The sequence below is a fragment of the Callorhinchus milii genome, unplaced genomic scaffold (genome assembly GCF_018977255.1).
Source record: "Callorhinchus milii isolate IMCB2004 unplaced genomic scaffold, IMCB_Cmil_1.0 Scaffold1, whole genome shotgun sequence".
NCBI classification, from domain to species: Eukaryota; Metazoa; Chordata; class Chondrichthyes; order Chimaeriformes; family Callorhinchidae; genus Callorhinchus; species Callorhinchus milii.
The window spans coordinates 76,258,111-76,284,281 of NW_024704742.1; the positions used below are offsets into that span (position 1 = coordinate 76,258,111).

The 26,171-nt window shown below is 40.8% G+C and overlaps 1 protein-coding gene across 2 annotated transcripts in view; it reads left to right on the forward strand.

Annotated features, from left to right (window-relative positions):
• LOC103177682 (methylenetetrahydrofolate dehydrogenase (NADP+ dependent) 2 like) overlaps window positions 1–26,171 on the forward strand; it is a 63,844-nt gene that overhangs the window by 17,622 nt on the left and 20,051 nt on the right. For both annotated transcript variants that reach the window (XM_007891969.2, XM_007891970.2), the window contains 4 exons: window positions 454–576; window positions 3,251–3,403; window positions 6,911–7,018; window positions 21,436–21,528. In XM_007891969.2, the coding sequence (XP_007890160.1) occupies window positions 454–576; window positions 3,251–3,403; window positions 6,911–7,018; window positions 21,436–21,528 (477 nt within the window). The remainder of the gene's footprint in view (window positions 1–453; window positions 577–3,250; window positions 3,404–6,910; window positions 7,019–21,435; window positions 21,529–26,171) is intronic.

A 26,171-nucleotide genomic window follows, 5' to 3' on the forward strand; every position in this document is an offset into this window, starting at 1 on the left:
AGATCCTGTAACACTATTCAAATTCACTTCATGGCTGTTTTGGGGTCATTCCTGTGTGCAAATTGTCTGTACAATGTGCTTCATAGTACAATTCTGTGATGCACTATGAGTCACCTTGATGATGTGATATGGCGCTAAGTCAAATGCAAGGATTATAATTATTATGATAAATTGATGTGACATGAGATTGGGTAGTCTGAATCGAGTTCCTGTTGGGTATGGGGCTCATGGCACTAATCTACTGTAGATTTGATATAGGTTATTAATGGACTGCATTCAAAGAAGCCACAAAGATAAGTGGGCAAGTAGAAATATTGTCACTGTTCCAATAGAGGATGGTATTTGAGATTGTGGTTAAAGCATCTGATATTTTTTATGTGATCAGCATAAAATAATCTCCATTACTCAGTGAACTGCATATCAGTATGTCCTTTCTTGTTCTTTTGCCTTCAGGCATTACCAGTGAGACAATTTTACGACCAGATAGTGTACCTCAAGAAGAACTCGTGCAGCTGATTGAGAAACTAAACAGGGACCCGAAGGTCACTGGGCTCCTGGTCCAGCTACCTCTGCCAGGTAAGCTACAGAACCATGAGAGTTACACTGTTACAATGAGAATGATTCAAGGAAAGGGATGTTTGTGGCCATTTTTGCCAGTTTGCTCCAGTACATGTCTGTAATATAGTATTTTACTAAAATAATTTTACTATGCCTTTCAGTTAGTCATTTCTATTTCATATCAGACAGGGTGCAGACAATACAAGTGCTGTCAAATCAGTTGAGTTCCGACACACATAATCAAGCTATACAATATTCTGGTCAGGCTCTCCACATTGAATGCTCTGTACAGTTCTGATCACCACAACCCAGGCCTTAGAGACAGTGAAGATAAGAGAAACACAGATGATCCGAGGAATTATCTAAATTCAACAATTAGACTCTTTTTCCTTGAAAGGAGTTTTCAAAGGGGATGTTCAAGAGTTATACAAGATTTTAAATGAGCCTGTCTGTGTGCACATATGAGAGGAGGTGGCCTGTCTGCATGTTCCAGTGAAGTAGAGTCCTGTAGCTCAGTGGTTAGAGCACTCGCTTTGCAAGCGAGGCACCTGGGTTCAATTTCAAACAGGGGAAACCTTGGTCAAGTTTCCTTACTCCACACACCTAATAATAATCCCTCCAAAACAAAACAATAATAAATTGGTCATTTTCAATCCACAACTGTTTGTGGAACACAGCTGTGCGCAATTGGCTGTCGTGTTTCACCCACAAATATACGGTCAATTCACTTTACAGCATATTCTGTGAAGCACTTTGAGATGTCTAGAAAATGTAAAATGCGCAATATAAAATACAAGGATTATTATTATTATAACAGTGGGAGCACAGTTGGGTCTCTAAAACATCTTCAGTAAAGAAATATCCCCATGATGCCTGTTTAATTCAATTGTGGAATTGTTTTATCGAGTTGGTTCAGAGTGACTTCTGGGAAGCTGAGGCAATCACAAAAGCAACTAAAAATAAGTCAGTTCTGTTAGAGCAAAAAAGGAGGTGTAACTTTACTGATTATAATAGTGGTTTCCATGATGTGTGTTTAGCTATAGATTTTATCACAGAAGCCTTTTGTTAAGATGACCTGTAGTGTGAAGCCCATATCTTCTCATCCAACATTGCCTAACAATCTGTATGAACTTTGAGATTGAGCTTCTTGGAGCACTTAATAATGGTGGAGCCTGACGCCGAGCCAGGAACAGAGCGGAGGTGACCGTAGGCACGGTCGAAGAGGAAATTCTTCAGGTGTGATCTGAAGACAGACAAAGAGGGGGCAACGTGGAGGTATTGAGGTCAGGTCAGACTGACACTGACACATCTGGGCTCGATAAAACCAAATCGATAAAACAATTCCAAGACTGAATTAAACTGTGAAAACATGGGGATATTTGTTTACTGAAGGAGTTGGGGCGGGCCTGCCCTTGGGATGAGATGTTAAATTAAGCTCCCCTCTGCTTGTTTTGATGGATGCTAAAATTCCATAACCTTATTCAAAAAGAAAAGGGATTTTCTCCTGGTGTCCTGATCACCAATCTTCCAGATAAAATTGGTCATTCACTTCACTGTTTTGTAACATTTTGAGGATGTGATGAGGTGCTAAAGTTAGTTGAAGAAGTGCAGGAGGAGGCTCATGTGGAGCATAAACACTGGTATAGATCAGTTGGACTGAATGGCCTGTTTGTGTGCTGTATAATTTGCGTAATTCTATGTAAATTGTTACTTTTCACTGCAAAAGCTATTGAGGAGATTGCAGCTTATTCGGAGGAAAAAACAAATGAATGACGTGAGCAATGATGTAAAAAAATTCCAAGGAATGCCGCACTTACACAGAAAGAAATAGTCCTGAATTGATTCCTGATTAATGCTTCTCATGTCAAGTTGGAGAGGAGCACACAGTGCAGCACTTCAGCTGAACACTGCCATATTTCTACAACTAGCCCGACATCTTTTCTTTATATCCCAAACAATTGGATGTGATAATATATTCCTCATCATAACAATAATAATAGCAATCCTTCATTTGATATAGCGCATTACCATGTCATCAATACGTCTCAAGTGCTTCACAGGATTTAAGAGGTGAGACTATGTTATTTTGTGGGTGAAAATATCTAGGAACTCAACTTATCGGAATTTCATCCACCACCCCCCTCCCCACTGTGTTCATGTGCACCTACTAGCAGGGAGCCGCTGGATACTGATAGGAGCAATAACTATCTCATTATTGCCTTCTTTAACACGGGGGCAATAAGGCCATATGTAGCACATCAGCTGTAACTGTTGCCCTTGCTGAGACTGAGATTAGAATGTGCGACTTGGATGTCCTATTTGTGTACTGGGCCATCAGAGGAGCCAATGTTTTTCTTGAAACTCTTCTGGAAGAGTTGAGGCTTCAGGTAGCAGTACAGCTCAGAGTGATGTGCTGGGGTGAATTCTTAGGTGCAGGTTATGTCAACCCACACCACTAGATGGCATCAGAACCACATTACAATATAATTTTGTTGCATTGAAATCCGGGAACCCAGTGGAGTCGGATGAAGATGGAGGTAATGGGTTCACAATGTTCTCCACTCAGCGTCTTTCCCTAGATAGACCTTTTCATTCACGCTTGATGTTCCATGGTAAGCAGTGCCTGTGGCCTCAATGTAGATTATTACTGAAGACTTATCATCTTCAAAGCTCTTCCCTCTTTGTCTTGCAGATCACATTGATGAACGCTTGGTTTGCAACACAGTTGCCCCAGAAAAGGATGTGGATGGGTTTCACGTGATCAATGTCGGGAGATTGTGCTTAGATCAGGATGCTATGGTTCCAGCTACTCCAGCTGGTATCTGGGAAATTATCAAAAGAACAGGTGAGTAATTGAATGGAAACACAAAGATGCTGTTCTGAATATTGCCGCTGTGCCTACTAAACACCATCTGTTGAGGATCAATGCTATTGTACTGGCGGGAGAGAAGCTGTGCAGTGGGAAGATGGTTTGATACTCCCTGAGCCACATTGCTTTTCTACCTACCTTTGTGACTTCCTCAAACCCTACTAACCTGGTTTCTTCAACTTGGAATTCCTCCGACTCGCTCTCCTGCTCATTTTGTTCAAGGTCCGTCTCAAGATCTACCTCTTTGTCCCTGCTTTCGATCAACTTTCCCCTCCCCAATTCCCTCGGTTCCCACCCCAAGCTTTGGTGCCAAGTGCCTTGGGACTCCTCCTGACATGAACAGTATATAAATGTAAATTTGCTTTCAATTTGACTGGGAACAAAAACAAACGGCCAGTATCGGCATCCTAAGCAAAATTTTATTTAATATTTCTAAAGAGCTGACCCTGCTCCATTCAAAGTTCCCAGGTTGTCCAATTGCCCACACCGGAGAATTTGAGAAGGAGATCCAGAGAGCGAGTTCAGTGCTTAATGTGCAGTGCAGGTGTGAATCATATTGCTCCTGATTCTCCAAGTGGAGTCGGGCACTGGGTTCAAGCAGGACTCCTGCTGCCGGAGACTCAATTTACACTGCAAGTTTGGTGGTGATTCACCTGGAGAATCGCAGGGATTCAATACGAGATTTATTAGCATACTAATAAATGTATAGTATTATACAAACACAGCAGATCACTCAAACCAGCCATTATGGTTCAGGTGGATGTTAAAGATTCCATGTCACTATTTGAAAAGAGAGTGGCCAACAATCCCCCAAAATTAAATTGGTCACCCACTCCATGGCTGTTTGTGGGATAATGCTGTGCACAATTGGCTGCCCCATTTCGCCCACAAAATATGCAGTCAAAATATACTCCACCAATACAGGTGGAGTCTGCATCCCTGTATACTGTAAAGTGAATTCACTGTATATTTTGTGGGCGAAATACAGCAGCCGATTGCGCACAGCAGTGTCCCACAAACAGTTGTGGATTGAAGTGACCAATTGAATTTTTTTTCAAAAAGGAATTACCCCAGAAAAATGATCCGCTAATTGACTAACAACCGGGTTCCTACTTACTATTAGGTAAAGAGAGGCTAGTGGAGTAAGGAAACTTTCCCAAACATTTCGCCCTGTCTGGAATTGAACCCAGGTCTCTCGTTTGCGAGGCAAGTGCCGAGCTACAGGACTCCACTAGACTCAACAAATAAAATAGCTCAGTAGTTAGAGCACTCATCTTGCAAGCGAGAGACCTGGGTTTGATTCCTGGCAGGGCAAAACCTTGGGCAAGTTTCCTTACTCCACACACCTGATAATAATCCCTCAAGAAAAAACAAAACAATAATAAATTGGTCATTTCAATCCATGACTGTTTGTGGGACACTGCTGGGCGCAATTGGCTGCCACATTTCATCCACAAAATATACAATCAATTCACTTTACAGTATATTCTGTGAAGCGCTTTGAAACATCTAGAAGACATGAAAAGCGCTATATCAAATGCAAGGATTATTATTATTATTATTATAAATAAGGAATGACTGTGATGGGAATGTGCTAAAAAATAGATTTCAAACCACAGGGACCTGTTCCAGTTTGAGTGAATTCCCTGTGTATACAGATTGGAACCAACTGGCCTCATTGATTCTATGATTATGTGCTGCTTAATAAAAAGGTGTAATCATGGGCAGTGGGCAAATTGCATGTCACTGTTTTGTACATCCCACTGTATGTTTCTCTGCTGTCGGAACAGGAGGAATACTGTTGCTACTAACTGGTGCTATACCACCCAAAAGGACATTGGGAAAAATACTTGGAATTCTCGTGGGAACCCTTTTTTCAATAGACGTGTGGGTTTGTGTGCATGAGAGTGTAGGTGTGCATGCACAACCTTTTGTGAGAACAGAACATCTAGTGTGTTTATCAAGCACTGCTAGGTTAGTATAACCTAGGTATGAGCATGGCCAACATGCCTTAACCCCAGCTTCAGAAGGGTATCCGATTGCACTTTGTTCCCGGCATTTACCACCCCGGCAATCCGTATCAGCCTTCATGAGCAAATCTGCTGGAAATGTGTGAACTTGTGCCAAATTGTGATGAAGTTTAGTGATGTGGGACCCACACCCTCTGTGGGCTGGTTTGAGATTGCCCAAACTTATTTCATATACATTTTTAAGTGGTTTTAGTCACCACCTGGCTGAGTGCTGAAGCCAGAAAATGTTCAGCTCTGTGAATAATCGTGCGTTGCCTCTGACTGCCGTCAGGCTCCCAAGAATGAAGGCAGGAGCCTGTGATCCATTGACCTCTAAAATAATCAACTAATTACAAATCAAAATGCAACAATAAAGCTCCTTTCACATCGGGAAGATGTGCAAAGGCCCTGGACAGTCAGGGGTTTGTACCCCAGATGGGGGTAGGATTCCAGAGGGGAATACCCGGGAAAAGTTGATTTTCAACTTGATTTTTCAACTCCTGATTGGCTCACACCAGCGCCTCTGCACCTCAGGCTCTGGCAGCAACAACCTCCATGGTTGCACACTTCAATTCACCAAGCCAGTCAGGAACCTAGGGGTCTTGTTCGACCCTCAATTGTCTTTTCTTCCCCACATCCAAGCAATGACACGCTCTGCCTTCCCTCACCTCCGTAACATCACCCGACTCTGCCACTACCTCACCCTTCAGGCCGCTGAACCTCTTGTTCATGCCTTCATCACCTCCAGGCTCGGCTATGCAAATGTCCTACTTGTCGGCCTTACCAACTCCTCCCTCCACAGGCTGCAGATAATCCAGAACTCTGCAGCCCGTGTCCTCTCCCGCACCAAACTCCGTGACCCCATCTCACCCATTCTCGCCCGACTCCATTGGTTCCCTATCCTTCAGAGGATCCAGTTCAAAATCCTAGTCCTCACCTACAAAGCCCTCCATGGCCTCGCCCCACCCTACCTCTGCGACCTCCTAACCCTCTACCAACCCGCCCGCTCCCTCTGCTCAGCTGACTCCGGCCTGCTCCACGTCCCCCGACCCACCCGCCCCACCATTGGCGAGAGAGCCTTCAGCTACTCTGCCCCCAACCTCTGGAATTCCATCCCCCAATCACTCCCCCTCGCCCCCTCCTTAGCCTCCTTCAAGTCCCGCCTCAAAACCCTCCTCTTCGACCATGCCATCGGCCACCACCCTTCCCCTCCCCTCTCTTACCCCCACAACTCCAGCTCGGGTCTGAAATGCTGTACACTGTCCAGCGCCTTAGGACATCCTCCTGACGTGAAAGGCGCTATACAAATATAATCTTCTTGTTGTTTTAAAATTATTTTAGGCAGTTGACACATTACTGGAAGGTGACTGAGATTTGCAACAACCTTTTAGAAGCCAAACAATTGAATACACAAAGTGTATTCTTAATGCTATGCCCTTGTTACTGATGTGTTACTTTGGTTTCTTACCTCTAGGAATTCAAACATTTGGGAAAAACGTAGTTGTGGTTGGAAGGTCAAAAAATGTAGGAATGCCAATTGCAATCCTTTTGCACACTGATGGAAGACACGAAAGACCCGGAGGTAAGAGATAACTTAATGTTAATAAAGATTAAAATACATTCATAGATTGCTCCCATCAAAGCCCTAAATTTCTCATGCGCTTAGCCTTAAGGCTATTGCCTTAAATTTGAAGAATTTTAGAAAATGCTTAAATGCTGTCTTAATTTGGAAGACAGTTCAGAAGAGTGGCTTCCAAAAGTGTGGCACAATCTTAAGATTTAAGACAATGTTCCTAAGTCTAACATCATGAGCTTTGTAGGGCCTCTGATGATTGCAGGGAAATTTAACAAATTTTGGGCGTAATTGCAGGGAGTTAATTGGTGCTATTGAGAAACACATTTTACTGCCAAACTACATTTTTTCACTTTATTGATATAAACTAAACATGTAGAAATAACACATGATAGATTTTTGCATTTTTTTTAATTTGAACGCTTTCTTTAACAAAAACTGCTGGTGGGGGGAGACAGGCTCAAAGGTTGAATGGTCAATTTCCAACCAGCACTACATTTGAAAATCTGAAGATCCACGGAACAACAAAAACAACAAAATTACATTTATAGAGCGCCTTTCACGTCGGGAGGACGTCCCAAGGTGCTGGACAGTCAGGGGTCAGGACCTGAGCATGGGGGAGGGGTGGGGTAGGGGAACACCAGCTTTGCTCACCAAGCTCACTAGTGTCCTGACTGTGGGACTACAGAAGGTCAGCACCTCCTGTCTCTCGGGGCCATCACCATACACACACACAGAGAGAGACACACTCACAGACACACACATAGTTACAGAGGAGAGACACATAGACAATCTCAATAACGTGGGGTCGGGGTGAGTGAAGCACATTTCTGCCCGCGCAGCTGGCACCATCCCACTCCGCCCCACGCAAACAACCAGCAGCAGTGCGCAGTGTCCTGGAGCCAAGCAAACTGCATTTAAGCAGGTTTTCGTGAAGGGTGTTGTTTTTAGCTGATTCCGCTGAAAAATTGCAGCCGTACGTTTTTATTGGCCCAGGTTATCAGGAAAGAACTGTTTCAAAATCATCCCAACTTTTCAGTTCACATCCTACAGACAATGATTTTAGAGAGACTCTTTCTGAAGTGAGGGTAAAACTCTTATCAAGCAACAGATAGGTAGAGAGTCCCACCAGCTCCTATATTGCTTGCTTCTTACTAAGTAGCCAATTTGCACACTGCAGCGTCCCACAAACAGCAATAAAACCAATTTCATCTGGGAGATTGTTGGCCAGAATAATGGGAGAAACTTCCTTCTCTTTTTAATTAGTGCCACGGGATCTTTAAGGTCCACCTGAACAGGCTGACAGGTCCTCGGTTTAACATCTCATCTGAAGCATGGCACCTCTGACAATACAGCAGCCCCCCAGTAGTAGAATGGTTTGCCATCTTGGATTATGTTGATATTTAGGTGGGTATATCTAGGGCATGTTGATGACTTTGACATTATGGATTTGTCATGAAGCTTGGTATTATACTCACATTGGATTGCACTAACTCTACTGCCAAGCAGGACATCACATCCAAGAACTCTTCTTCTAACTCCAGAGTTTATTTTCTGATATTCTGCATTTGATATAATGCCTTATCACATCATTGAGACATCTCAAAACCCTTCACAAGATAGACTGTAAAGTGGTGTGACTGCGTTTATTTTGTGGGTGAAGTGGTTAATAATTATGCAAATCTTAGTTGTTAACCTCTCCCTTCTACTTGTCCTGGATTTGACCATGGTCTGGGAAACTGAAATCTCGCATGTTTGACACATCACAATTTCCTGTAGGTTCTTTGACTTGCCTGAACAGCTCTCTATTTGTTCAGATTGGCCTGGAAGCTTGGAAGCTGCTGGTTCCTTTTTTATTGTAACATCCATCAGCACTTTGCTTCACAGCTTTGAGTTGGAGTTTTTGGGGCTACTGGGAATCAAGGATTATCTGTACCTTTTCTCAACTGACCAAAGGCTTCAAAATATGTTCCATCGTATCAGCATAAAACCAGCAGTACATACTCGGAATGTAATTTTTTTTAGAATATCCTACACAGTTGCTACACCCTTCATGCTTTCTTGAAATTGGGGGTTTAGCACAGCCTACCGTGTAACTGAGATAACTGGTTAGTAGGCTCACATAACAGTACAACAACAACAACAAGGTTGCATTTATAGAGCGCCTTTCACGTCGGGAGGACGTCCCAAGGCGCTGTACAGAGTACAGAGGAAGCTCAATTATTATTAATTATTAAGGACAGCCATTGGTTTATCTCATCTACTCATCCAAAAGATTTAATCAAGGCATCTTCACCTAATAATCCTGAATCTTTAGGTTGAGGTTCAACGGTGATTTACAATGCTCCTGACTAGGCCACGTATTATTTTGTCCCAATGATTTAATTTAGAATATAAGGGCAGGAGTATATTGTTCATGAATATTTCGGTTAAAATTCTGGCACTATAAAGCTAAGATCTAACTGAGCCTACACTTAGTGAGACTATTGAAGCACTAATATATTTCACCATAAATCAACATGCCATTCAACTGGGAAATTGAAACATTACAAGATGAAACAATGATTTATAAAATGCATGACTAATGATAGAAAATTGACCATGTATAATCCATGTTAGCAGAGTTAGAATACATTAGTTTCAGGTAAGTGGTGCCGATTGGTTTTCTTGTCTATCTATCCAATATTCCAATAGATTCCTTCAAAACCTTTGAATTTCCAGGAATTTGACCATTTCCTCTTGAAGCCCTTTTTTACTGTTTGTCCCATCACCCATGCTGATAGTTTGTTCCGCATAACTTCCATCCTTTTATGAGAAAAAGCTCTTTTGCACTTTTTATTTACTATTTTTAATCCTTTATTTTGAAGCTATAACCACTTGTTGTGAATTTTGATTTGGAAGAAAAACTAATTTGCATTTAAATTTTCTAAACGTTTATAATTATAATTGATTCTATCAAATGACCCCATCCGGCTTTTTTTCAAGAAAGAATAGTCTAAGGAAAGCCTCATAGCTGTGAACCCTACTTTTTAAATAAAGGGAGAAAAACCAACAACATCCTTCACATGGAGTAGCGCATCAGAAAGCTTAACAGTGGTGTAGCTTGATGGCGAGCTCGGCTGACGTGACCATAGGCACAGTCGAAGAGGGAGGTCACGAAGGTGATCTGAAGATGGGAAAAGAGGTGCCAGGTTGAGGGATTGAGGCAGAGAGTTCCATAGTTTTGGGATCCAGTGACTGAAGGAGGTCCACCAATGGTAGAGAGGAAGAGATGAGGGACAGAGGCTAGAGCTAGCTAAGTGAACAACAACAACAATAAAATTACATTTGTATAGCACCTTTCACTTCGGGAGGACGTCGCAAGGCGCTGGACAGACAGAGTTTAACATAACATAACATGTAGGAGCAGGAGTAGGCCCTACGAGCCTGCCTCGCCACTCAATCATGGCTGATCTTCTAATCTAACTCCAGCTAATAACCTGACCCTGCCTTATCCCCATATCCCTTAATCCCTTTTGCAATAAGAAATCTATCCATCTCATTCTTGAATATGTTCAAGGACTGAGCGTCAACAGCCCTTTGGGGTGGTGAGTTCCATATTCACCACCCTTTGAGTGAAGAAGTTCTTCCTCATCTCAGTGTGAAAGGGCTGGCTTCTGATTTTAAGGTTGTGACCCCTGGTTTTAGTTTCTCCAACCAGGGGAAACAATCTCCCACTATCTACTCTATCATGCCCTTTGATGATCTTATAGGTTTCTATAAGATCCCCTCTAATTCTTCTATATTCTAGAGAATATAGGCACAAATTGGTCAGCCTATCCTCGTGACTCATCCCCTTCATCCCTGGTACTACTCTAGTAAATCTACGCTGCACCCCCTCCAAGGCAAGTACATCCTTCCTTTAATGAGGAGACCAAAACTGGACACAGCATTCCAGGTGTGGTCTCACCAGGGCCCTATACAGTTGCAGCAAGACTTCCCTACTCTTATACTCTAATCCTTTCATAATGAATGCTAACATACCGTTCGCCTTCCTAATTGCTGCTGCACCTACAGACTAACTTTCTGTGATTGGTGTACAAGGACACCCAAGTCCCTCTGGACGCTAACACATTCCAATCTCTTCCCTTCTAAAAAATAACCCGCTCTACTGTTTTTGCTACCTATAGGTGGATGACTTTGCACTTCCCTACATTATACTTCATCTGCCACCTACCTGCCCAATCACCTAACCTATCTATGTCTCGCTGCATTTTTTTTTAATGTCGCCCTCTGTGTTGACACTTCCTCCTTGTTTTGTGTCATCCGCGAATTTAGATATATTAACTTCAATGTCCTCATCTAGATCGTTGATGTAGATGGTAAATAGCTGAGGCCCAAGGACTGATCCTTTTGGCACTCCACTAGTCACATCCCGCCAATCTGAAAAGGACCCGTTTATCCCTACTCTTTGTTTCCTATCCGTTAACCATTCCCCAATCCATATTAATATGCTCCCCCCAATTCCATGGGTCCTTATCTTTTGGACTAACCTTTTATGCGGCACCTTATCGAATGCCTTCTGGAAGTCCAAATAGACCACATCGACTGATTCACCCTTATCTAGTTTACTGGAAATATCCTCAAAAAACTCTATGAGATTTGTCAAACATGACTTCCCTTTTGTAAAGTCATGTTGACTTGGCCTAATTATATTGTGCTCCCCTAATACCGCATTACCACATCTTTAATCAATAATTCTAAATTTTTTCCTATCACTGATGAGAGACTAACCGGCCTATAGTTCCCCATCTTTTCCTTTCCACCTTTTTTAAATAGTGGTGTGACATTTGCGATCTTCCAATCCATGGGGACTGTTCCAGAATCCAAGGAATTTTGGAAGATCAGACATAAGGCCTCCACTATCTCATAAGCTACCTCTTTTAAAACCCTGGGATGCAAGCCATCCGGACCAGGGGATTTGTCACTTTTTAGTGCTAACAGTTTCCCTAGCACCAATTCTCTACTAATGAAAATTTCCCTAAGTTGCTCCCTGTCCTTATCCCTTGGTGCATCTCTATTGTTGGCAGACTTGTTGTGTCTTCTAGGGTGAAGACAGATGCAAAGTACCCATTTAGGGACTCTGCCATGTCCTTATCCCCCATTACAACTTCTCCCGTCTCTGACTGAAGTGGACCTACATTTACCCTCACTAGCCTATTCCTCTTAATATATTTGTAAAAACTTTTACAATCAGACTTAATGTTCCTAGCTAGCTTACGCTCATACTCCTTTTTCTCGCTCTTAATGAGTTTTTTAGGNTTTTTTGCTGGTTTCTAAAACTCTCCCAATCTTCAGATTTGCTGCTTTTCTTGGCAGTTTTATAAGCTTTTTCTTTTAATTTGATGCTTTCCCTAACTGCTCTAGTTAGCCACGGATGAATTGCTTTCCCTGTGGTACTCTTATTCCGCAAGGGAATATGCGACCGCTGAGAATTTTGCACTACATCCTTAAATATTTGCCACTGTTGATATACATTTTTACCTCTTAATCTTATTCTCCAGTCTATTTTACCTAAATCTTTCCTCATACCTACAAAATTAGCCTATTTAAATTCAGAATACTTGCTTCGGATTTAACTATATCCCTCTCTAACTCAATGCAGAATTCAATCCTATTGTGATCACTCTGCCCTAGAGGATTCTTAATACCTGCACTGCCAACTAGCCCTGTTTCGTTACACAAAACAAGATCTAGGGTGGCCTGTCCCCTAGTTGGTTCCTCGGCATGCTGCTCTAGAAAGTTATCTCTCATACACTTAATGAACTCTTCTTCTGACCTACTTTTACCGATCTGGTTTTCCCAATCTATGTGGACATTGAAATCACCCACTATTATCGCTTTACCTTTCCCATGTGCTCCACTGATTTCTTCATTAATACCCTGTGCTATATTGTGATCACTGTTTGGGGGTCTATAAACCACTCCCATTAATATTTTCTGCCCTTTATTATTTTTTATTTCCACCCATATTGTCTCGACCTCCTGGTCATCGGATTTCAGATCCTTCCTCTCCACTGCTTTTATTTCATCCCTAATTGACAGGGCTACCCCCCACCCCACCTAATATCCCACAGTGCCTATCTTTCCTGTAAACTGAGAACCCTGGAATATTTAATGCCCTAGATCTCCTTGTAACCATGCTTCAGTGATGGCTACTAGATCGTACCCATATGTGTCTATCTGTGCTTTTAATTCATCAGTTTTATTCCGAATGCTTCGCACATTCAGCTATAACATTTTAAATTTCCTACAATTTCTTCTACTCTGATTCCTTATCTACTTTGCCAAGCTTCTTACCCCTAGTTAACATATTCCTATTATCTGGCATGCTATTTTGCACTGTCATCTTTACTTTTTCTAATGTTAACTTATGGATTCTCTTACCTATATATCCCCCCCCCCTTTACTAGTTTAAATTCCTATTTATTTCCCTGTTAATTTGTTTAGCTAGGACATTTGTCCCAGCATGATTTAAATGCAGCCCTTTTCTCTGAAAGAGCTCTCTTTTCCTTCAATACTCATGCCAATGGCCCATAAAAAGAAACCCCTGAGTTCTGCACCTCTCTTTTAGCCACGCGTTCAAGAAGTGAAGGGTGTGGGTAGAGGAGTGGGGTGCCTGGGCATGAAATGATTTGTATGCAACTGTAAAGTTCTTGAATTAAACCTGTTTTGCAATAGGGAGTCAGGACCTTGTTGTAATGTGGATTTATTTACAAATCCCAACATTTATTTATGAAAAAAAATCCGCTTTAAAAGCCCTTGCTCTAACAAAATGGCTAACAACCAGGTCATTGGGTTTCCATTGACATCACTTCTGAGTTATCTGGTTGAGATATGACAAAGAATATTGCAAAGGAAGAAACTCACCTAAACACCCACACAAAGTTGCAATCTCCATTTCTTCATCACTTATATTTACTGAAGACACATGGAACTAAGCCAGGCTAAATTCCTTTTATTTTCTAACTTCCTGTTATTTTGTAAATCACCAATGGGAGTAACTCTTTTTGTTCTGGGGCTTGCACTCCTTTTCCATTCCTTGCTCAAGTACACTCATGCAAGAAATTCTTTCTCTCACGATGTAGCCACAGACTCCTGTGGGCGAGTAACTTCTGCTATTTCCTTTGCATTGCATACATATATAGGAGAAACATCAATTATGTAATCAATTGTAATCCACATTACAACAAGGTCCTTCTGTAACTAATTCTTTGTTCACTTTTGACATGAACCTGGGTAAATACAGCTCAAGTTCCATCCTTTGAGTATCCTGAGATGCCAAAACATCATTATGTTATGTTATATTAAACATCAAAGTCTTAAAATGTAGACTTTTCTCCCAGAATATATATATACATATATTGTGTAGTTTATACATTGAGTGTACGTTTATATAATGCATATAGTAAATAATATAATAATAAGATAGTAAATAATAATAATATAGTAAATAAAGTATAGTAAATCCCTGATAAGACCCTGGTTTAACTTGTCAATACCACTTAAGTCGCCATGCTATCAATATCGTGGTGGCTTTCCATGCATAATGTTAATACGGGACTCTGCTTTTACTAGTCACATTCTAGAAATTCTTGTAAATACTTACTTTGGATAACCATCCTGTAAGATGGTGTTTTGCTTCACAGAGGCCTCCTGCCCTTTCCTGGGACTCGTTTGGCCACTCGGTGGAGGTTGGGTGCACATGCTCAGATGCATCACTGAGGCCTCTGGTCGCCTGGAGAGCCTCACCGTGGCCTCCCGCCCTGTCCTGTGACAGAATGGGGCAGGAGGCCACAGTTCGGCCTTCCATTAGATGAGGCCTCTGCAACAGAATAGGGTGGGAGGGCATGGCATGGCCCTCCAACAGATCAGTGACCTCTGCGATTCATCTGAGCATTCACACTCAGCCTCTACTGAGCCCCCGCATCAGTCACAGCGCTCCTTTGTGGCCCAGAAAGACCTATGTCTAACTTGCCACTCAACTGGTTACTGAGCCCTTTAGCCTTGAAGTGACGCGTTATCAGGCATTTACTGTATATGTGTGTGTATTTATGTATATATATTTACATGTAAGTATACATAAACCATATACTTTTTTTCTTTCAATTTCTCTGCTGGAGCTATTGGATTTCCTCTTCCTTATTGATTGATAAGGTTTAGCATAGGAGGCTTGATGAAAACAGTTGAGGTGTGTTGGGTTGAAGGGAATTTGCAACATGGAAAGAAGTTGTCTGAAGGACAGAAATCAGAGTAGGGGTAAATAGATGATTTTTCAGATTGGAGGGATTCTAAACAGTGCTGTCTCCTAGAGGGTCAGTGATAGGACCATTACACAAAGTTTCTCCTGGTTTAATAATGTAATAATAATCCTTGAATTTGATATTGGGCTTTTTCATGTCTTCTAGACATCTCAAAGCGCTTCACAGAATATGCCGTAAAGTGAATTGACTGTATATTTGTGGGCGAAACGTGGCAGCCATTTGTGTACAGCAGTGTCCCACAAACAGTCGTGGATTGAAGTGACCAATTTTATTATTGTTTTTTTTCTTGAGGGATTATTATCAGGCATTTGGAGTAAGGAAACTTGCCCAAGGTTTCGCTGTGCTGGGAATTGAACCCAGGTGTCTCACTTGCAAGGCGAGTGTTCTAACCACTGAGCTACAGGAATTCGCTATTTTGAATAATATTTGAAAAGATAGTATGCAAAATTGCATATTCAAAGGAAGTTCAGATCAAAAAGACCCTTCAGCCCATTTGATGTAATCACTCCACAATACCCACCCTATTGTCTTTAATGTGATCAGGTTATAACTAATCAATCTCCATCTATTTTTTGCACTTATTACTATGTATGTGGCAAAGCAAGAAACTGAAGGGAAGAATGGAGCAGCTTCAGATGATATTTTCTCACCTGCTAAGCTGTATGCAGCTAGTTAAATGAATACCTATTACCAGCTTGAGAGGATGGACAGTGTATATGTTTTAGATTGGTTTCATGGTGTATATAAGACATTGCAATGGGTTATATTATACTGGAGTTTACCCATTATTATTCCACAGGATAGATCACAAGCTGAGTGGAATAAGCATAGCTGAAACAGGGTGCATTTTAGCTCTGTGTTCTACATTAAAATTATTGTTAAACCAATTAAGGAGCATGCTATGGGTGGGAGGGAAGTGTGGGGAGTTGGGGTGGCGGGAGAACATGGGATTGTGAAATTATACACCATTTATAATTGGCTGCCGCATTTCACCCAGAAAAAAATAAGGTCTATATTCTGTGAAGCGCTTTGAGATGTCTAGAAGACGTGAAATGTGCTATATCAAATGCAATAATTATTATTATTATTTAGCTTCCTTATGTCTGGAACCTCCTCCCAGTAGTTGATTCCACAACAATGTGATGAAAAGTTTACTTACATGTGGACCCAGTAGAGGAATAAATGTGTCACTTTAATCGCATCATGCGGATTTCCTAACATCTTGAGAGTAAAACCGCATGACATTTCTGCAGCATATAGCGTGCCAAGAGCCATCCATGGGAGGTATTCACACTTAAAGGTGGGGTCCTATTTCGGTAAGGCCTATCATTAGATCGTTTGATGGCAATGTTGTCACCATCTTATTGTTGTTTTTGAAGTGGTTTTACCATCTAATCCGAAATAATCCAATAAATTGCCCTGTCTGTATGTGTCACTTTGGTTCTCAGCCAGTTACTTTGTTTAAAGTAATGAACTAGTTTGAAATTGTTTGACATCGGGAGTACATGTGAAGCCAGTGTTCATTGTCTGAATTGGCATTGGAAGATAGGAAATGGATGGCAAAGCAACTCAATAGTCGACCAAACCGTGTCTTTCCGATGTGAAGGGTGCTATACAAGTGTAATTTTTTTTTTTGTCACTAAGGATCACTCGTTTCAAAGACCCCAAACTTTACATGGTCTTTACATTGTGATCATTATCTTAAAAGTTTTAAATTTGTCTGGAATTTTGGAAAATACTTAAATTCATTCTGAATTTGGTTGCTACTTGTCATAGGTCTTAAAAAGATTGTTTGGAAAAAATGTTTCAAAATTAACATCAAATTTTAAGAATTTTCCGCATTCTGCACAATCTTAATGTTTAAGATAATAATAATCCTTGCATTTGATATAGCACCTTATCATGTTGTTGAGACATCTCAAATCGCTTCATAGAATGTACTGTAAAGTGGATTGACTATGTATTTGGTGGTATTGATTTTAAGTTAGGGAAGTTAAAGAGAAATTTTGGACATCTGGTCCGAAATCTGACAATCTAAGCCTGTTGGACCATTTTGTCTCAAATGTTTAAGATTGTGGTCATCAGGTGAGGTATGAAATAGTTTCCCTTCAGACATCCCAGTGCTAGTATCAATCATGTCCAGGTTATTTAGGTGCAGGATGAAATATAGAATATATACAATGCAGAAATCTATACCCACAATTTGCCTAAGCTTTAAACTCTTAAGGTTTAACCGTGGGTGACTCTTAGTGTCAGGACAGTTCTTGAATTAAAAGACTTTAGGGCAGTCTTAGTGGTGTAGTGAATGGAGTTGCAGGTCTCGCTGTTTTGAATCCTGGTTTCAGCTGATTTTATTGGTCTCAGCGTGGGATGTATTGAGGAGGCTAAATTAGCCCCAACCTTTCAAGGATCAGTGAGAGGAAAACCATTGAAGAATTCCACTCATAGTTCCACCACAGGTTGTGCACGAGGTGTAACAGCTGGATGGGGAGAGGTTGGGCTTGGTGTGATACCCTCCACATTCAAGTTGCTTGTCAACACTCACTGCAAGGTTCGCAAATGAACAATAGCCAATTTGAGAAGGGAACAGCTGGGCAATACCCACTTACTTGTACCTCACGGAACATTGGCCTGAGTCATTGCCATCAGTATTAATAATAATAATATAATGGTTTAATAATACAATAATAATCTTTACATTTGCTATAGCGTTTTATCACGTTGTTGAGACGTCTCAAAGGGCTTCACAGAATATACTGTAAAGTGGATTGACTATATTTTGGGGGTGAAACATGGCAGCCAATTGCACACAGCAGTGTCCCACAAACAGTCGTGGAATTTTTTTTGGGGCGAGGAAAAGCGATCCGCCAATCGATTAACAACCTGGTTCCTAATTACTGCTGGGTAAACAGTGTGTGGGCTAAGGGAACTTGTGAGGAGCGTGTGCTAGCCATTATGTTACGGGACTCCACGGTTATTAGTAATATTATTATTACTATTATTAGTTGTAGTAGTATTATCAGAAGTGATTAGTTCTTCCATTGGGGTGTTTGGAGAATCAGAGGATAGGTTATGGAACACTAAAGTTTAGATGTGAGTTAAAAAATGCCATTAATCTGGAGTTGGTTGATGTGTCTGCTTCACAAGGGAATGGACACCGTATAACAACAACAAGGAAGTAACCTGAAAAAATATAGAGTAACTTCCTTCCCCTCCCCTATCAAAACACTCTTATTGCATATTTTTCAGTTAAAGAGGACTATTAGTATTCTTGAGTGCACCATTGACCCCAGCAGAATGACATGCTATGCAATTTTGAACGCTGTCTTCTCTGTAGTCCCTCTTTCTTGACTGATTCCACTTAAAGGCTTCAGTTCTTTTCCAGTAAGTGATATTCTGTTTGTAAGATTTCTTGACTAACTCACCATTATTTTGAAGTTGCACATTGTTGGCTGCTCTGTGTTGTTTGTGGGAAATTCCATAATGAACAGTTATCAAAAAGATCACTGTCGTTGTTTAGATCAGTGCGAAATTAAACCCTCCAAATCTCACTTTTGTAAAATTATCTCAGCTTACTGCCAACTCACAGGGGTTGAAAAAACCTTGTTGAAAAAACAACCAGAGCTAATGACATCTTTACACTGAATAAACTGCCTCAGAATGTAAAGTGTCTCTCCTGTAGGAAACTTCACGTATGTCGTGTTGACCCACAAAAACTCAGTCCTGGTCTGATATTGTCTCCAAGCCGATGCATCACATATTTGCATGATCTAACTAGGGTTCCCTACTAGAGGTACACTTTACATTGTGATGCCATCTGGTTAGCGTTAACACAGTAATTTTCCCAACGAGCATTGTTTCAAAATTCGTGGACTTGTGAAGCCATACAATTGCAGGAAACATTGGTATTTAATGCAGGAAGTTCAATTTTGAATCATTACACATATCTACCAATAGCACCAAAGCCTTCAATGCAAATACTTTTTATTTAATAATGCTTTAACCATCCAATAAATATATGTGCACTGGATTAAAAGATACAATGCCAGTAGTTTGGGATAAGATACCAGATGTGTTGGCAAATAGCTTGCTGTAGGGTGTAGGCCATCAATTTGAGAGAAACAAAACTGTCACAGCTGTTAGTCACAGGTGAAAGCAATTTTTCACATTATATCAAGGATGCAGTGAGATGCAAGTCTGCTTCAGATGGTAGCATTCTAGCCTCTGAGTGAGAAGACCACTTTGAACTCTGTTTTGACTGACGCTCTAATACAGTGCAGGGGGAGTGCTGCATTATTTGAGTTGTCCTTCAGATGAGATGTTCACCCAGGTTCCATCTACCAGTTCAAGTGGGCAATTAAGATCATTTGAAAAGAAAAGAGAGTTTCTCCCAGTGTCTTGTCCAACAATCCTCCAAATAAAATTGGTCATTCACTTCATTGTGGGACATTGCTGTGCACAAATTGACTATCATGTTTGCCTACAAAATACACAGACACTTTACAATAAATCATTTAAGATGTCTTCCTCGCATGCAAGATGCAGTATCAAATGCAGGAATTATTATACATGGTCAGTATCACTACTTCACTGAAAGAAAGAAAAGCAGAGTTCCACTTTGAACCAAGGTTTTGGTGAGATCAGGTTTTGGTCAGATAAGATAGCTTCACAACAGTTTCAAATGAGGAAGATTAAGAGATCTTGGCTCATTTGCATGGGAAGAAAGCCCGCTTCTGTGTGCAAGGGACTCAAACATTTATATGCTGTTTGTTTAAAATGGACAAACTACTCCTTTCAGGCGGTGGGAGATCCATTACATACCTGATAGCAGGTCTGCAACCTATGCCAATGACAAATCTTCCCAACTTAACAGACAAATTAACATCTCCTGTGGCATGGAAAGAGTCAAGGGAGAACTGAGGCAATAGCAACATTATTGTTGTGAAAGTAATGGTATTAATCATAACCTCCATAGGAATTTCCCTTTGGCTTTCATGTGTAATCTAAGTTAATGTAATCCACAAAAGTGTTTCTTTGGAATAATGACTGTGCTGTTCAAGTTCCTCCTCCAACCTTTGTGGGTTAATGGTTTATTTGAGTAGAGCAGGTATTACAATGAAACCTGAGGGAAACTAGATTTATTATAAGAAGGAACTGATCTGGTTCAACTTTGATTCATTTGATGTCCTTGGGCTGTCATCCCGACGTGAAATGCGCTACATAAATACAATTTGTTGTTGTTGTTGTTGTCCCCCCTCACTTTCCGTGTCTCAGGTGACTAATTTGGTGAAGTAACTGATATATGAGCATGATTCTCAGTGCAGCCACAACTATTTATTTTATTCATATTTATTAATATTTGATTAATATTTTACTATATTTTGCCCACAAAATACACAGTCACTTTACTTTACAATATATTCTGTGAAGCGCTTTGAGATGATTCATTCTTCCTATTCAGCTCCAGTTAACCCTGCAAGCCAAAGCCAGAATGATGGGGTGGTCCTAGCTAGGCAAAGCAGAGGGAAACTTAGCAGACAGCGATATTAATAGCAAGCTATGCGGTTTTAGCTGGTTAAACTTCAGCAGTACTCCAATGCACACTCTGAAATCCGCAAGCCTTAGCTCTTTCCAACCTGTGTCGAATATTCTTTAAAATTATGTAAGCAGGATGTGTGTCTCTGGAGAGAGAATGCAAATTCCATTCCAAACATGGAATTTCCATGTGTAGGTGAGATGCATAGAACTGTCAGTTTGGTTTGGATACTCTCAAGCATGGTGATGGGTTTAGCCACGTGTTCAGATACCCAGCAGATCTAAAAAAAATACACTGATGAGAGGGAAACAGTTGACTTAGAAGTGTGACACATGCATTGCGTTATAACAATCTTACCCCAGCCACTGAAATTTTACAAAGAGCGATGGTAAAAGAGAAAGAGAAATTGGATGACTGAAAGAGGCCAGGAACAGCGACTTGAGGAAATTTATTACATTTTCATGGTTTGCCTATAGTATAAAAGCAGCGGTGTGTTACAGTAAGAAAATTCAGATATGTATTACCAATCAAATGAAATGACTGTAAGCTACTTACAGATGTTTAATCACCATTTTTGTACTTTACAGGTGATGCAACAGTGACTATCGCACACAGGTTTACCCCTAAAGAGCAACTTGTTGCTCATACTCGACTAGCAGACATTGTAATAGTTGCTGCAGGTAAGCCCCTCACAATAATTAGTATAGATAAATATATATATAAAATACACACACTCAGTGCTGGTGTATTATGAATTGTTGCTATTTGGCCCAATTCACTAATGCAAAATGCTGCTTGTATGCTTGTTGTTGAGGAAAACTAGATTTATTACAAGAAGGAACTGACCTTGGGTTTCTTCCTTAGTCCCACTTTGATTGATCTGACGTCATTGGGATGTCCTCCCGACGTGAAAGGCGCTTCATTTTGTCTACTCTTTGTCCTTTACAGTTTCATACTTGACCAAATATCAATTGCTTTTGATGTTTAACTATTCACTTTTATGTACAACATATCTGGTCTGCTCAAGTTGCATTTGGATTGAGTTCCTTGCAGTAAGACACTAGTAAGATCCAATGAATTTTAGTTTTTATTGGGAATGAAAAAGCACTCCTCTTGAAATTGGTACTGTTACTGGCATCTGGTCACTGGAAAATATAGCTCATGATGTAAACTATTTCTTCTTCATTTATTTGTGAGTTCTCAGCTCTAAGGTGATCGCTTTGTGGATTTGATATGTCCACACATGAGTCCAGGGCTTCTTCTAGGATGTTCAAAGAGGGTCTTGGAAGGAACATAAGAAGTATTCATACTTGGAAAACCAGGCGCCACTCTCGTCTGTGGATTTTTGTGAAATTGTGTGTTTGTGAAATTATCATTTCAAAGTCAGACAATGCTGGATTAAAATCTGAATTTTAGCTCCTCAGTGCAAAGAGCCTTAGCCACCATTTTCTGAACCATGTTTCTTGGATCACTAATGATTTTTAGGCCAAAGAAAGGTCCTGGGCAACCCCATATTAATAAAAGGGCTCAGAAGTTTAACACCAGAGCACTTCAGTCAATTGCTGTTTTTGAAGCAAAAAACTTTGGAGAACACTTGAGGTCCCTCTAATTAACACATGTACTCATTTCTGGGAATACATTCCAAAAATTGTTGCAACACAAAGCTTGTCCAATTAGCAATAGGGGTAACTCATACTGCTTGAAGCATCAAATCGTCGCCTCCAGCGCTCTTTAAACACACTTGTAGCACGCAAACGATTTAGGAGGAAGTGTGCCGTGTTAGTTTTGTTTGCTGATGCTGCACTCTGATGCCAAAGTCACATTCCAAGGAGTGGAGTCGCTCCTTTTTCTTGTCAGGGCTGGTTTGTGGCAATAATCCGAAACATGGTTTCTCTGCTTTTATCAAATAAAATATTTAAACAACATTGCTCAATCATCCTTTTTATCAGTAACAAAATAATAGTGTTTCTTCCTCATTTACTTCCCAGTGACAATATAAGATTCACGTATATTTTTAAACTGTTGAATATCATGTAACCCATTTGTCTTTTGACCCTCGTCTTAATAATAATTATCCTTGCATTTGATATTTGCGCCTTATCATGCCATTGCGACTCTCAAAGTGCTTCACTAGATATACTGTGATTGACTGTAGATGGGTACAATGAAGGAGCCAGTTGCACACAGCAATGTCCCCCAAAAGTTAAAGATACATTTGCTTACACTTGTTCAGATCTCAGATGAAGGACCAAGAAAGGTAGTGCAACACACTGTCATAATTTAAGAGTAACAGAGAAATAATACAAACCGAGAAGGAGGTTGTTGGATGCCAAGCTTAAACTTTCAAAGATTGTAGGAGGAAGGAAAGACTGAGAGGGGTCAGGAGTTCAAGGCTTGTGTTTCTGGGAAAGAATGAGTTAGAGTAGCAAACCATTGTGATATGTTTGATTTCAACAGAGGGACCCATTCAGTCCTTCCAGCCTGATTTGCAAGTTTATTAGATCATGACAGATCTTTTAATCTTTTTACTTGTAACTTTTAATACACATAGTTTCCAAGTATATATTGATCCTGCTTTTCAAACATTTCAATTGTTTGTTTTACTATTTCCTGGGCTAGTCCATTCCACAATTTCACAACCCTCTTTGCGTAGAAATGCTTTCTGATTTCATTTCTGATGATTCTTATTCTTATCTTAAAATTTTGCTAAAATAATTTTAGAAAGGAATTAGAAACTTGAAAAAGAAGACTATTGGAGGGCATGGCGAGTGAGCAGGAGAATGAAAATTTGCTAGATGAGTCATGAAGACAGAAAAAGGGTGAAGACTTGTACCAAATGGCCTCTTTCTGAGCTGTAACTTTCTATGATTCTACAATCTGCATCTTTGTTTGCGGGACTATCTCTTGATGGCTTACTATGAATAGAGATGTGAGGTTTCTTACCGCTGTATAATGACCTATTCTATGGGATGCTTTTGGTTATTAGGCATCGGCAAATGAAGAATATGTAGCAAATTCTGCTTTATTAACAACAACAAAGTTACATTTGTATAGCATCTTTCACATTGGGGGGAACGTCCCAAGCCACTGGACAGTTAGTGTTTCGGATTCCAGTTTGGGGGTCGGGATCGGGGAGAGTGGAGGGCAGGGGGCAAGGAGGGTGATCAAAGGCACAGTCGAAGAGGAGGTTTTTGAAACAGGCCTTGAAGGAGGCAAGGGAAGGGCAAGGCAGAGAGTCTGCGGGATGGAGTTCCAGAGGGTGGGGGTAGAGTGGCTGAAGGCCCATCCGCCAATGGTGGGGTGGGCGAGGTAGGGGAATGTGAAGCGGGCCGGAACCTGCTGAGCAGATAGAACGGGCAGGTTGGTAAGGGATAGGAGGTCGCAGAGGCAGGGGGGAGCGAGGCCATGGAGGGCTTTGAGGGTAAGGATCAGGATCTGGAACCGTATCCTCTGTGTGATGGGAAGCTAGTGGAGTCGGACGAGGATGGGGGTGATAGGGTCACGGAGCCTGATGCGGGCTAGGTCACGGGGCTACAGAGTTCTGGATTATCTACAGCCTATGGAGGGAGGAGTTGGGGAGGCTGACAAGCAGGGAGTTTGTATAGTCAAGCCTGGATGTTATGAATGTGTGTATGAGGGTTTCGGTGGCCTTTGGTGTGAGACAGATGTGGAGCTGGGTAATATTGCGGATGTGGGGTAGAAAGGATAGTTAAGGGTCAAACAAGACCCCAAGGTTCTGGACTGGCTCAGTGAGGTGGAGTGTGTATCCATGGATGGTGATGCTGTCAGCGCCTGAGGTGTGGAGGTGCTGACGGGAACCAATTAGGAGAGCCTCGGTCTTGTTGACGTTCAACTGTAGAAAGTTAGCTCTCATCCAGGACTTGATGTCTGACAGACATTCTGTCAGGACAGCAGTCGTCCTGGAGTCGAGAGTGGAGGCAGAGAGATAGCGTTGCATTCATTGCATTGCATTCATCATTCTCTTTCGTGGGGGGAGGAGAAAGAGAGAGAAAGTATTTTTTTCTTGTTTATCTTTTCTATATGACGCCATTCAGGTTAAAAAAATATTTCCTTTGGAACGATAACTGATCAGATCAACAGATTCGTTCCTCTTTGGCCCTCAACAAACATAAAACAGCCAATTTAATTCTATTACATGTTCAAATTCCCTAAGTAATGTATTTGTTTTCACAAACATTGACGTATGTTGTGGAAAAACTATCATTGAAGGAAAGTGATTAGTAATTACATTAATATTAGCCGTCTGTTATTCCCCAGAGGGAGAAAGGCAGTGCCTGCCAGTAGCTTTAGGGTTGTTTGCTGTGTGAGGTAGGTTCTTCCTAACAACTGTATCTAACCATGCTTAAAGCAGTAAACTCAAAACATTTGATGCTATCCATGGGCTATTGAAAAGAGAGTACTGCAGCCACAAACCACAGTCACACCACTTTACAGTATCTCTGTAAAATACTCAGATTTATTGACATAATATCTAGCTTATTTGTTCCTTTTTATAATTTCAACAGATTCAACTTAACATATGTTTACTGGGGGTGAAATCATAATAGTCATAAATAGGAGGTTGCAACTAGCAGCTCATGCTTATAAAGATTTATACCATACCAACCTGGAATGTTCATTCGACACCCCCAGAATTGGATTTTGTCTGAGCAGAGCTCTCCCGAGTCTGCGTGATGCACATCTGGTTCCAGTTAAGAGTTTGCCCGGGTGTCTATGGCTGTTTGTTGCTTGGCTCAAATTGCTTCCTGTGTTTGCCCACAAAGTACACAATCACACTACTCTGTGAAGAACTTTGAGACATCTCAAAGCCATAATAACAACAATAACAAAATTACATTTTAGGCACTATATCAAATGTAAGGATTATTATTATGAAGTCAATTTCGCAACAGATCCCAATCTTCTTCCATTACAAAAGGTTGTAGCACATTTATCTGAGCATAACACTTGTACGAGTGAGTTTATCATTCATTTCCACATGTGAAATATCACATGATACTTTAGTGTGAATAATACATCAAATTACTTCCTAATTTGGAAGCTGTTTTTCTACTTTTTTCAGTTTCAGTCAATAACTGCCCAAATTTTCATTTTCTTCCCAAGAATGTAGGTGACTTCTGTTTAGATTCTACATCTAATATCACAGATTAGTTGTGGAGCATGATAAACCACTCCAGAATTATTTAATTGTATGATTTGAGGAAAATACATGCTGGGGTGAATATAAAATTTGAGACGTGGAGTAGGGTTGGCAATTTCTAAAAATATCAAAGTATGAAAAAAGCCATGCACCTTCCCATGG